This window comes from Oncorhynchus clarkii, chromosome 2 (assembly GCF_045791955.1).
Source record: "Oncorhynchus clarkii lewisi isolate Uvic-CL-2024 chromosome 2, UVic_Ocla_1.0, whole genome shotgun sequence".
Taxonomy (NCBI): Eukaryota; Metazoa; Chordata; class Actinopteri; order Salmoniformes; family Salmonidae; genus Oncorhynchus; species Oncorhynchus clarkii.
In genome coordinates, this window is record NC_092148.1 from 27540686 (window position 1) to 27554571 (window position 13886).

The following is a 13886-nucleotide window of genomic DNA, read 5'->3' on the forward strand; positions in this document are numbered from 1 at the left end:
TTGAAAAACAGACAGATGTTTTTTTTCAGTATATAAAACCAGAACACAGGCTCCCCCGCATGTTCAAGAATCATTTAACGCCCACGTGGAATGAGACTTAATTAGATTTACAGTAGGATAAGGCCAACCTGTCAGTACTATGGTAAACTAGGGCTAACTTGTTATGTCCCAGCTTGTGTTCTGCAGGTTTGATAAAACAAATATATAATTTAGTGAAAAATAAGGGCCTGAATTTGTTTCTCTTTCTCCAACTTTTCCGTTTACCCCTTGCGCTTCCCTGCGGACCCCCGGGAACCCAGTTTGAAAACCCTTGATCACCTAACAGATGTAAAAGCCTATTAAACAAGCATATCTACTATTACACTATAATATAAATGTAGTAGTATCCCAATATCATACATTTTTGGTTGTAGCGCCACCTTTAGGAATTGACAGCGCCGTGTTCCCCAAAATTCGAACGGGGTTGTGCGTAACCGGACCCCACGAATAGTAATCTGCTTTTTCCGGGGAAATATTTTGGTGTAACATGAAAACAAGCACGGCTTAGGTTTGTGTTCGCCACAAGTTACCACATCCACAAAATCATATGGCCCGCCTATTTCTACAATTTATCTTCTTAAAATGTGAGTTTAAACCTAACCACACCGCTACCTTTATGCCTAACCCTAACCTTAAATTAAGACCAATAAGCAAATATTTACATGACATTTTACGATATAGGCTATTTTGACTTTGTAGTTGTGGTAACTAGTGGACACCCAGTTTTGATCATGTTGACATGTCTGTAGAAATGTGTAAGTTTCTTTCAATATTTTTAAAATCTTTATTATTAGAAACACAATTTACTAATGTTTATTTGCGGTGTATTTGTTTTCTTAATACGGGAAGCTAATCTTGCGATATCAACAAAATTGTAGCTAGCTAACCAGATAACGTTAGCTAACTACTGTAGCTAGCTAAGTTAGCAGACTTTCATTTTTTTGCTAACAAATATGCCACAAAGTATCCTATATCCAGATTTTTGTTTAATTAACTATCTACCTAGATACAATGTTGCATTAACATCTTGCAATTTAGGCCTATCGTTCTTTTACGCCTTGGGATTGCTAAATAAATGTTAGCTGTGCCACTTGTCACATGTCACTAGCTAACGTTAGCAGTTAGCGATCTAATATGTTACTCCCGTGCTGCAAAATATCTTAAGCTAAGTTTATAGAAAGTATGCTCAACATATTCGTTTATATAAAGTAGGCTAAACACATTAGTTTGCTCACTACTAGACTACTTGCTAGATGTCAGTTGGTAACTTTCAGCTGTACTGTAAATGCTGTTTTCCCCCAGTATACCAAGTTGTAAACAGCAAGAGAATTCTCCCGGACAGAAGCTCTTCCATATGAACAATGAGTGGCTCAAAGCCAGACATTTTGTGGTCTCCCCACCACGCGGACCGCTATGTCATCTGTGACTCAGAGCTTGGACTGTACCGCATCGGACCTGTGGGGAGCGGCGAGACCAAAGCCGGAGCTCTCCCCCTCTCTGTGGAGACCGCTGCTACCCTATTAGCGATCAACTCAGACACCCCATACATGAAATGTGTGGCCTGGTACCCAAAGCACGAGCCTGAATGTCTGCTAGCAGTTGGACAGGCTAACGGCAGGGTAGTCCTCACTAGCCTAGGCCAGAGCCACAACTCCAAGTGCAAGGAGCTGATGGGGAAGGAGTTTGTGCCCAAGCATGCACGTCAATGCAACACCCTAGCCTGGAACCCTGTGGACAGCAACTGGCTAGCCGCCGGGCTGGACAAGCACAGAGCAGACTTCTCAGTGCTCATATGGGACATTAGCAGTAAGTTCTCCCCAGAGGCTAGTGTAGCCGCTGAAAAGATCCGTCTCTCGTCAGGAGAAACAGACTCTGGCCTAGTGGTGACCAAGCCCCTGTATGAGCTAGGCCAGAACGATGCTTGCCTGTCCCTCTGCTGGCTGCCCCGCGACCAGAAGCTGCTCCTGGCTGGCATGCACCGCAACCTGGCCATTTTTGACCTGCGCAACACCAGCCAAAAGACCTTCGTCAACACCAAGGCCATACAGGGTGTGACAGTGGACCCCCACTTCCCCGACCGCGTGGCCTCCTTCTTCGAGGGCCAGGTGGCCATCTGGGACCTGCGCAAATTTGAGAAGCCAGTGCTCACGCTCACCGAGCAGCCCAAGCCGCTCACCAAGGTAACTTACTGGTATGCTTTTTTTTGTCTGTTGTGAAATTCTGTTGTCCCCTGCCATCCAGGGTACAATCGACATGCACATATCAGAAGTATACTTTTTGTGTGATAAGCTTAATGCATAATTGTGCTGTAGCCTACATGTTTTGGATGTAAGGATGTACAACTCACTTTCCTTTTATTTCCAGGTGGCCTGGTGCCCCACGCGTATGGGCCTGTTGGCCACGCTAACGCGTGACAGCAACATCATCCGCCTTTACGACATGCAGCATACGCCCACGCCCATCGGCGACGAGACAGAGCCCACGATCATCGAGCGCAGCGTGCAGCCCAGCAACAGCCTCATTGGCAGCTTCGCCTGGCACCCCACTTCCCAGAACCGCATGGTGGTGGTTTCGGCTGCCAACCGCGTCATGACTGACTTCACAGTGTTCGAACGTATCTCTTTAGCCTGGAGCTCCACCACTTCGCTCATGTGGGCCTGCGGCAGGCACCTGTACGAGTGTGCCGAGGGGGTGGGAGGGGAGGGTACAGTAGAGAAGGACATAGCCACTAAGATGAGGCAGAGGGCACAGTCCAGGTACGGTCATGATACGGTCCAGGTGTGGAAGAACCATTTGCTGGCCGGAGGGGACGACCCTCAGCTCAAGTCCCTGTGGTACACTCTGTTCTATATCCTTTATTACACTCAACCTCAACTGGACCTCAAAGCCAGCTCCACTGTCTTTTTTCATTGTTCCCCTCTAATCAGGGACTGATTTATACCTGGGACACCAGGTGGGTACGATTAATTATCAGGTAGAACAGAAAACAAGCAGGCTCCGGACCTCGTAGGGTGAGAGTTGAATACCCCTGGTTTATTACATTACTGGTGCTAACTATTTTCTTAGCATTTCTAGCTTTGTGTGATTTATGTGCTGTTTGTTCTGTTTATTTTAGATAAGGTAGTCCCTGTGTGAGAGACATGCCTGGCGTTCTGCTTGCACTGTGGAACTTCATTGAATTATCATTTGTCTTTGTGTTCTTACACCTGACCTACAGGATAGACTAAGTTGCTATATTGTATGTCACTGTTTGCACTGTGGTTCTTATGATGTCTCAGCGTTCCGTTTCCTATGCAAGTATCACTCATGAAGCAGTACACTGAAGACGTGGAGCAGAAACAGCAGGGGAGCAAACAGGCCCTGGTCTATTCAGGAATCAAGAACATAGTCAAGTCCAGCTCAGGTAAGCAACTTAAAGATATAGATTATCTTTAGGCCTATAATCTAGGCTAAATATACAGGCTGAATCCTTCAAAGTATTATGTAACACTGTAAATTATATAACTATTTTTCAGTGTTTCTCCTAGGTTTATCTTTGCGTTGGAGCGAAAAAAGCCCCTGAAGTAACATTTGTATCTGTTGCTCTACTCCACCAGGCACTACAGAGAATCGGCGGTGCTGGAGCGGCTCAGACCGCCAGACGGACGTCCCCAGGTTCCACAGCGAGGAGCGCAGCCTTGCCCTTCGTCTGTGCGGCTGGATCAACCGAGGCCCCGACATCAACGTGGAGCCCTTCCTGCGCTCCCTGGAGGGGGAGGGCGAGTGGGAGCGTGCGGCCGCTGTGGCCCTCTTCAACCTGGACATCCGCAGGGCCATCCAGATCCTCAACAAGGGAGCCTCCGCTGAGCGAGGTACTGGCATGGAATCATCTGGGACAGGGCTATGTAATGCATTTTTGAAGATTCTTTGTAAGGGCTCAAGAACTTGTTTGCAATATACACTGTATGTACTGTACACAGCATAAAGTGTGCTACTAATTACTGCCTGGTCACAGACTGACAGGGAGACTAATTAGGTATTGAGTGTTAACATTACATGCATTACTCTCCTGTGCTCTTGTTGCCTGAGGTTCCATCACGTCACAGCAAAAGTACCATAACATACTGCTGTTATTTCACCACTGTAAACAAAAACAGTATACAGTCAGAAAGTATACCCACCAATATTAGGTTAGGATTTGGCTGTAGTGTACAGTGGAAGCTCATAAACCAGACTAATAAACCAAGCTATCCAAGTAAAATAAACCAAACTTCCCCACCCTTCCTTCCTCGCAGGCGACCTGAACCTAAACGTGGTTGCCATGGCGTTGTCAGGCTACACGAACGAGAAGAGTTCCCTGTGGAGGGAGATGTGCAGCTCTCTGAGGCTGCAGCTCAAGAACCCCTACCTGTGTGTCATGTTTGCCTTCCTCACCAGTGAGCCTGGCACCTACGACGGAGTACTGGTACGCAGGGAAGGGGGTAAACCATTGATATAAACCTGGTTGCCAGATTCTTATGTGCATTATCCAATCCTTTATATCATTCATTGTCATGTTAGACTGAAGTACAAAGGGCTATAGTACCTGAATTGTCAAAAGGGGCTAGGGACCGCGAGGGGGCCTCAGTGAGTTTTCAGGGAAACTACAAATGAATCTTAAATATCATCAGCAGTATGAAGAGGGCAGTGTTTTACATAGTAGTTTGAAGATTCCAACATAAAAAAAAGTACAACTTAGTCATACACACCTTGTTGTGTTTCCCTCCTTAGTATGAGAGTAGTGTGGCCGTAACGGACCGAGTGGCCTTCGCATGCATGTTCCTTAACGACGCACAGGTAAGACCTCCTCCAGCAAACGCACGACAGCATACACAAAATAGATTATAATAGTTGTTTTTTTCACTGATTACCCCGTTTCTATCTATTGAAAGGAATGCGTTTCCTTTTCTCTGTGTGTTGTTATGCAGCTGCCTCGCTACATGGAGAAGTTGACCAGTGAGATGAAGGAGGTGGGGAACCTGGAGGGGATCCTGCTGACGGGGCTGACCAAAGACGGAGTGGACCTGATGGAGAGCTACGTGGACCGGACCGGAGACGTCCAGACCGCTAGCTTCTGCATGCTCAAGGTATGGTCGGAGCAGGGGCTGAATAGTCTTTCGCTGCCCGACATCACACTGTAGAACGGTTGAAGTCAATGGAATGAGCTGACTGACCTTGTGGTTCACACTATGATCACCTGTCCCATGTTGGCTAGAATTAGACAGTTTTCCTCAAGATCGATTGTTGGATCTTTCCCCAAGGATTTTCCCACATTCAGGCTTCTAGATTTGTTGAAATGTTAAGATTTGCTGGGTTCAAATGCTTAATGATGCTCTGTCACTGTAAGGGGAGCTTCATTACCAAGTGTTCTTCCCTCCCAGGGTTCCCCAGGGGAGGTGGTGAAGGACCTGCGTGTCCAGTGCTGGATCGAGAACTACCGTAACCTGCTGGACGCATGGAGGTTCTGGCACAAACGGGCTGAGTTTGACATCCACAGGAGCAAGCTGGACCCCAGCTCCAAACCACTGGCACAGGCAAGGAAAGGGAACACTGCACTAAGAGAGGGACAGTTGTTCATAGTTATTCACGTCTCTGTCTTTTGTTCTATCTCTTCATAAATCTTCACATGGAGGATGTGACTGAGTGACCAACTTGCTTGCAGGTTTTACATACATTTAAAACACAATAATGAATATGATTATCCTGCTTAATAAGTGATGCTAGTTGTTTATTTGTCATTGGTCAGCCAGATAATGATACACTGTATTGGACCCTTACATTCATCTCTAGCTTCATAATCTTAACAATGATCTCGATGATATAACCTATTCACGTTGGCTTCTGCTTGCTCTAATTTAACCTGCCAGTCCTTATCACACTTGACCTTTGTGTTGTTGCCTGCTGCAGGTGTTTGTAAGCTGTAACTTCTGTGGGAAGTCCATATCGTACAGCTGTTCGGCCATGCCCCACCAGGGCCGCGGCTTCAGCCAGTACGGGGTCAGCGGCTCGCCCACCAAGTCAAAGGTCACCAGCTGCCCCGGCTGCAGGAAGCCCCTCCCCCGCTGTGCCCTCTGCCTCATGAACATGGGCACGCCTGTGTCCAACTGCCCAGGTACTGGACATGGTATGCTCCACAGATAGGCTCTGGGTGGAAGTTGCCTGTAGCCACAGATCTAGGATCTGTTTACCTTCCCCTAACCATAACCATTATGGGGAGAGAATGAAAAACTGGTCATGGATCAGTGTTGAAAGTCAACTTTACCCTACTGTCACAGTTCTGCAGCCAGTCTAACTTCCTCATTACACACCCTATTATGCAAATAGGAATGCAAGTGCATACACACACTTTAGGGTAATTGAGCGAGAGAAATGCATACATACAGTATATTAGCTAGTGATACAATGGTGTTGTATCACTAACTAATATAAATCGCACAGAAAATAAATAAAGCAGATCATGAATGTGATGATTGTAGATACTGATCTGTACTTTAGTTGGCTTATAAAACATCAACTAGATTATTAATAGTAATTTAGTTAACCTGTATAGCGCTTTTCATTACGGAAAATAATCTCAAAGCACATAAAAAGCAAAACAAACATTCACATTTTATGGTTTAGATTAGAAGTGTGTAGTCATACAGCTGTTGTTTTTTTCCAGGCACGGGGAAGTCAGATGAGAAGGTGGATCTGACCAGGGAAAATAAATTGGCCCAGTTCAACAACTGGTTCACCTGGTGCCACAACTGCCGACATGGCGGCCACGCAGGTCACATACTCAGCTGGTTTAGGTAAGAACATTACCGGAACGTTCAGATAAAATTTTCTGTATCGGAGTAGTTTTGTCAACAGAATGCATCATAGGTCTTGTAAAATGTCCTGGCAGTATGGTGCCAGGACAACAACCTCTCCTCAATGTGAGCATGACAAAGGAGCTGATCGTGGACTACAGGAAAAGGGGGGCTGAACAGGCCCCAATTAACATCGACAGGGCTGTAGTGGAGCGGGTCGAGAGGTTCAAGTTCCTTGGTGTTCACATCACCAACAAACTATCATGGTCCAAACACACCAAGACAGTCATGAGGAGGGCACGACAACACCTTTTCCCCCTCAGGAGACTGAAACGATTTGGCATGGTTCCCCAGATCCTCATGATCCTACAGCTGCACCATCGAGAGCACCCTGACCGGTTGCATCACCGCCTGGTATGGCAACTGCTCGGCATCCGACCGTAAGCGCTACAGAGGGTAGTGTGTACAGCCCAGTACATATAATAGGCGTGTCAGAGGGAGGCCCCAAAAATTGTCAAAGACTCCAGTCACCCAAGTCATAGACTATTCTCTCTGCTACCGCACGGCAAGCGGTACAGGAGCGTCAAATCTAGTCCCAAAAGGCTCGTTAACAGCTTCTACATCCAAGCCATAAGACTGCTGAACAATTAATCAAATAGCCAGCTGGACTATTTACATTAACCCCCCCTTTGTTTTTACACTACTGCTACTCGCTATTTATTATCTATGCATAGTCACTTTACCCCTATCTACATTGTACAAATTACCTCAACTAACCGGTACCCTCGCACATTGACTCTGTACCGGTACCCCCTGTATATAGCCTCGTTATTTTATTGTTACTTTTTTATTTTATATTTGTTTTACTTTAGTTTATTTAGTAAATATTTTCTGAACTCGATTTCTTGAACTGCATTGTTGGTTAAGGGCTTGTAACTAAGAATTTCACGGTAAGGTCTACACCGGCGTATGTGATTTGGTAGCTTTGTGAAAAGTTTCACACTTTCGGTGGTTTGTGCATTTTTTAATGGTTGTTAATTGATTAACCTTTGGTTGTCCTCTCTGTTCCCCATAGGGACCATACAGAGTGTCCAGTGTCGGCCTGTACCTGTAAGTGCATGCAGCTGGACACCACAGGAAACCTGGTGCCTTCAGACAGCCACTAGAGGGGCCTCTGGTAGGGTCCACAGCCTAACCACCAGCCTAAAACCTGCCTGTGCACTCTCACTACACTACAGCACCCACCAATCGACACACCCCAGACTAAGCCAGGTTGCTGGGTACTGTTCTGGACAGGCCGCTTGAATAGTGTTAACACTGGGTGATCGCTTGAGTTGAATAAAAACGTACCATCTTTTCATAATCATATGGTAAGAGAGGCTAGATGTGTTACTGATGAATCAATGAATGTCTTGAAGGATTGTGGCTTGATGCTTACTAATGACATTAAGGAGATCCTTAAAGGGATATATTATAAAGGTTGTGTTATAAACGGCCTCCTCTAACCAAACCTGAATCAGGATGATCCTTTAATTCCTAGCATTAGCATATAGCCTTCATTTCCCCTATTCCTTTAATCAGCTAGCAGGTAAAGGATATGATTGTGTGCCAATATATTGTAGCTATGTTTTAAGACATTTTTTCAAGCTTTCTTTCTAGGTCACAGTCAGACTGAGATATCTCGAAAAACATTGACAAAGTGATGAAAGAAGGAAGTTAGTTACCCCAGGCAACAGAAAGAGAACAAATTGACAATGCTCTCTCTCTTCTGGTTACCCTGGCCTGTGCCACTCTTCATCTCACATTGTATGTTAGGGCTTACAGTGCAGGGGCAGGGAGGGGGGAAGTTGTCTGTGTATTCACCTCCCCTCTCCCGGCCTGTGTCTTGTGAAAAGAGGCAGAGAAAAAACAGCAGCTGCTCGGCACTCCGACAAGACCCTCCAGATTGTTCTCTTCATAAAGAACTTCAGCTGCCGGAACACCACTGAACACCATTGACTCAAAGAGGGCGAGAGCTGGAGAGCGAGAAGGCTCTCGGTCCTCTCTCCCCGGGCCAAAATCGCGCACAAAATATGCATACTACACATCAATCCGGGATGGGTGTCCAGACGTACTCCACAGGGACGGCTATGTGTAAGCTGCATTGTAAATGTGTTTTTCTTTCTCTGCCTTCCCCCCATTGGACTCTACTGCTTCGACTCGGGGAACCATTGTAAGTGAGAGGGGCCTGCACCCGAGCTGGCTAAATCACTTAGTCATGGAGTAGGGAGGGGGCATGTGAGCTACTGTATTCTGTTTTTCACCACTGTCTCTCAGCGTCGGATGTTTTATGGTGTACCCTTTTGTGAACCATAATGGAGTGGATTTGGCAAATTTGGTAGGAGTGTACCGTTCTGAATAAAAAAGTTACTTGAACTCAAGTCTCCTAAAAGCATTTTTGCATTTGCCTTTTGAAAACAGAATCATAGTAACTAATTGCTTCAATCTTTGGTGGAAATGTATGCTCTATCATGTATGATGCAACTGTTACTGTTTTTTTCTTCTCATATTTACAATTGTATAGAGGAAATAAAATACACAATGACTCTCCAGTAAATATCTAGGGGGTAAACTCAAGTCCTCATAAAACATATACATATAGGGACTATGCACATTTTGTTAAACTGAGGATCACATTTCATCAAATCGTGTCTTTGTCCCTGAGTCAGGTTTGTCCAACATTTCGTCCATATGAATTCATGTCATTACATCACACATTATGTATTTAATTGTACAGGTAATAACACAAATATTGTAACGTACATTTTTAAAACGAAGGTTTTGAGAAAAATTGGTCCAATCCTTAATACATCGATGACGTTATTGGCTGAAAGTACAGTCGATAGACATCATTGGTCCAATGAGTAATGTTACTGTATAATTTAGCTGTCCAACCACATGATCAGAATTAAAGAGTGCAGCCCGCCCAGGTTTATCAGCCAGTAGTCTTGCGGATACAACTGTCATTTACAGTGGACATGGGGACGGTAGGGAAGCGCCAAAGATTAGGGAATATGTTTAGCTAACTGTATAAATTAAGTTTGTAAAACAACATATATTTAAAGTTATCGACAAAACATGCACAAAGAAGACTTGTTTTAGTGTTCTTCAGGTAAGTTATTGCAGTAGAATTCGCCTTTTCAAGATGCGAGATTGCTGCAAAATGAGCTCGAGCAGCATACGAGCTAAAATTAAAGGAAGTTTATCTTCTGTTTTCCAGAAGCGGATATCTTGGCGATTTTTTTCCTGAAAGTGATACGAAGCAGCAGAATGTCAGTTCCCACCAACTCGCTTCAACAACAGTCCACAGTCAGACGTAGCAATGCAGGGTCCCCCAGTTTATCCAACAGCTGCCGTTTGCACCCCATCCGTGCTACCGTGCCCTACCAGCTCCTACGCGGGGGCCAGAGCAGCCCGACACGCTCTCTGCCTCTCTCTGTTGGAGGCAACAATGGACCGACAAATAGCCGCGGGTCATCTCCCCCAAGTGCGACACTGAATCTTGGAGTAAATTGCACTGGCGCCACGAGACAGAGACTGTCTCCTGAAAATAGGGTCTCGCACTCACCTGACCGGAGTCCAAACTCACCCGTTTGTAGAGGTAAAATATTTTTATATTATCCAGCTACCACATGCTACAATGTAGATGTATTCAGGATAAATGCACCATTTTGCTTGCTCTTGGTGATGGTCAAGAGATTGCAGGCCTTTTGTATTCCTGTAATACAGTGTTTGCTATGCATTTTATAGCCTAATTATTTTTTAAAAAAATATTGATGGATTAATGAGACTGACTGACAAGTCACCTTGACATGGAAAAGGGCCCTAGGTTTCTAAGGTAGTCAAACACATGATTAGGCTTTTTTCTGATTTAGGATTCATATAATCAATAATTTGTAAACAAACTCACTAGCATATTGGGTTTTGATTGAATATATGGCCCCAGAGTTACACGAAAGGGGGAAGAAGGCCTTCTACTACAGTACATCACTAATAAGGAAGCTTATAGTGTCCTCTCCTCTTACAAGCCTGCTGCTTCTGGAATATTGACAGAAAGGGGGAGGAGATCATTGGCAGCAAGACATGCTTAAGGGTTGTAAAGGGGCTGTAAGACCCTGAGAATCATTGTTGAACAAACAGTCAGGTTACAGGTGTATGACCTACTCCCTTTCAACTGTACTGTATTGTACACATCGGGAACATAATGTGAGCCCTATGTTATGGAGAATGGAAGTGAGTGGTGTGACATTTCATGTCTATTGGTTCAGCCTGAGCCGTTGTTCCTTTCAGGTGATAAGGAGATGAAGGGTGGACTGAAGGGGAGATGGAAGACTAGACCACTCTAAATCCTGTTTCTGAGACAGGCTCTCCTGCCAAATATTGATGTTGCCACGGGATTGCTGGCCTTCTATGCAGAGTTCCTCTGTCCAGTGTCTGTGTTCTTTTGCCCATTTTAATATTTTATTGGCCAGTCTGAGATATGGCTTTTCCTTTGCAACTCTACCTAGAAGGCCAGCATCCCGGAGTCGCCTCTTCACTGTTGACATTGAGACTGGTGTTTTGCGGGTACTATTTAATGAAGCTGCCACTTGAGGACTTGTGAAGCATCTGTTTCTCAAACTAGACGCTCTAATGTACTTGTCCTCTTGCTCAGTTGTGCACCGGGGCCTCCCACTCCTCTTTCTATTCTGGTTAGGGCCAGTTTGCGCTGTTCTGTGAAGGGAGTAATACACAGCGTTGTACGAGATCTTCAGTTTCTTGTCAATTTCTCGCATGGAATAGCCTTCATTTCTCAGAACAAGAATAGACTGACGAGCTTCAGAAGAAAGTTCTTTGTTTTAGGCCATTTTGAGCCTAATCGAACCCACAAATGCTGATGCTCCAGATACTCAACTAGTCTAAAGAAGGTCAGTTTTATTGCTTCTTTAATCAGAACAACAGTTTTCAGCTGTGCTAACATAATTGCAAAAGTGTTTTCTAATGATCAGTTAGCTTATCCAAGTTTAGCATTTTAAAAGGCCAACACAACGTGCCATTGGAAAACAGGAGTGATGGTTGCTGATAATGGGCCTCTGTTCACCTATGTAGATATTCCATTCAAAATCATCTTTCCAGGTACAATAGTAATTTACAACATTGACAATGTCTACACTGCATTTCTGATCAATTTGATGTTATTTTAATGGACAAAAAAATTGCTTTTCTTTCAAAAACAAGGACATTTCTAAGTGACCCACAACTTTTGAATGGTAGTGTAGATGTATTGTTCATCTTTCATTGTCAAACGGAAATATGGAGCTATTTTTATTTGACCGTTTCGTGGAATTGTAGGTTATTTGCAGCAAACACACTGAATGGAATTTGTGGTGAATTTGTGGTTTTATCCTTCGAGGCATCTGACAAATTAAGGTTAAACATTGAAGTGGACAATACATTGTGTCCTTGTCAGCCATGCAGCTTTGTGATTGGAACATTGGAGAAGTTAACTAGTGGACATCTTCCTTTCAGTCAGTCAGTGTGTTCATTCGCATCACTCATCTGAGCTAGTGTGGTGGGGGAAGGGTTGCAAGAACTACAGGCCAGGGTGAAGGCCATGGAAGAGGGTGACATTCCACCACATGATCTTTGGGTTCACACTAACATCATCCCCACACCAGGCCGTCCCAATGGTCTCAACAAAGAAACTCCCCCTCCCGCAAAGTGCCAGCTGTGCTGAAATGGCCTGCCTCATTGTCACACGTCCCCAAACTGCAGAGTAAGAGTAAATTGGAAAACAAGCTTGTTGTTAAACCTAGAACCCAGCCCAAAATCTGTCAACTTTGGTAGAAAGTTCACTATTTTTGAAAAGGTTGATTAGAAAATAGGGAGAGGGACCGTATGCATACTAAAAGCCAGGAAAGGATCTGACTTTATTTTGCTCTTGAGAGCCTAAATTTAGCAAAGTGGAGAGACAGTGGAAAATCACTTGGGCAAAATTTGCTTGCTGTGTTTGGAGAACTTTGGCTAGAACAATATTGATGGAAATCCACTCCCCTTTCCTCAGATAGTTTACCCTAGGTTATTGGGTTTACTTACTTAGCCAACATATTTTGGTTGATATGCTCAGACTTGGCTGATCATCTAGGCTTTAGAGCCTAGGTGGTGTGTAGTGGTATCGAAAAGGAACACTGCATATGCACTTAGACAAGGAACAGATTTAATGAAGAATGTGTACCCTGGTCACCTGCTTCACCCCTCAGGAGCTCTTTGATATGGAAAACAAGGAGCTCTCATTGACTTTCAACAATCACAAAGCATAATACTGCTTACTAGCCTATTCTTTCATTCATTTCCTCCTTCATGTCTCCCTTCTTTAGAAAAGCAGGGCATTTCTGTGTTTGGGTCTTTACTGTAAGTTACTGCAGGAGGAATGTTGAGTGAATGCAGGCCATATTGATGTTAATTATGGTGTGGTTGTTTATGAGTTCTTATGTGGGTGGTGTGTGTTTAACTACTTTGGCTGAGAGAAGGCAGCTCCCATGGCATCAGACTGAGCTTCAACACAGCCAGATTAGTTAGGCCTAGTATATATCACGATAGAGCAATGATAGTCAATAAGGTTAGCAATAGAGACGTTTATGGAAAACAACAAGACGTTCCTGGCCAATTGTTCAGTGTGGGTGTGTCCTATCCTGACCCTTGCTCTCCCCTCGCTCATGTAGGAGAGAGGTCCAAACTGCAGGTGCGTAGCTCCAGTGCTATCCGGCGGACATCTTCCCTGGACGCCATTATGGGGCCGTACCTCGCAGGCCAGTGGCCTCGTGACTCCCACGGACCCTACCCTTCCTGCATGAAAGACAAAGCCACACAGGTAACTGTAGGCCAAAGGACCCATAAAAGCTAATGATGCACATCATAATAATTTCTTTAAAAGCATATGTTTTCTAAATAACATTTATATTCAGAAAAACACATACTGGGTTTATTTTGACTACAATTTTCCTGGGTAGCAGCCCACAC

General features: G+C 44.6%; 2 protein-coding genes across 6 annotated transcripts in view; both read left to right on the forward strand.

The window, feature by feature from the left end:
- Positions 1-523: 523 nt before the first annotated feature.
- Positions 524-9263, forward strand: LOC139365784 (GATOR2 complex protein MIOS). 4 transcript variants are annotated; one of them, XM_071102883.1, is made up of 12 exons: positions 524-623; positions 1342-2219; positions 2404-2887; positions 3344-3442; positions 3636-3890; positions 4314-4483; positions 4789-4854; positions 4986-5144; positions 5439-5591; positions 5965-6169; positions 6719-6848; positions 7924-9263. In XM_071102883.1, the coding sequence occupies exons 2-12, from the start codon at positions 1401-1403 to the stop codon at positions 8012-8014; spliced, it is 2631 nt and encodes an 876-aa protein (XP_070958984.1). In that variant the 5' UTR covers positions 524-623; positions 1342-1400; the 3' UTR covers positions 8015-9263. The 4 variants fall into 4 exon arrangements, with proteins under 4 accessions (XP_070958984.1, XP_070958976.1, XP_070958969.1 ...); XM_071102875.1 differs by having other exon boundaries at positions 541-794; XM_071102868.1 differs by having other exon boundaries at positions 544-623; positions 5965-6181; positions 7924-8247.
- A 568-nt stretch (positions 9264-9831) lies between these two features.
- LOC139365816 (glucocorticoid-induced transcript 1 protein-like) overlaps positions 9832-13886 on the forward strand; it is a 30497-nt gene continuing 26442 nt past the window's right edge. The window contains exons 1-3 of one of the 2 annotated variants that reach the window (XM_071102891.1): positions 9832-9999; positions 10108-10488; positions 13589-13737. In XM_071102891.1, coding sequence (XP_070958992.1) covers positions 10158-10488; positions 13589-13737 — 480 coding nt within the window. In that variant the 5' untranslated portion in view covers positions 9832-9999; positions 10108-10157. The remainder of the gene's footprint in view (positions 10000-10107; positions 10489-13588; positions 13738-13886) is intronic. The other variant, XM_071102895.1, reaches the window with a different exon arrangement.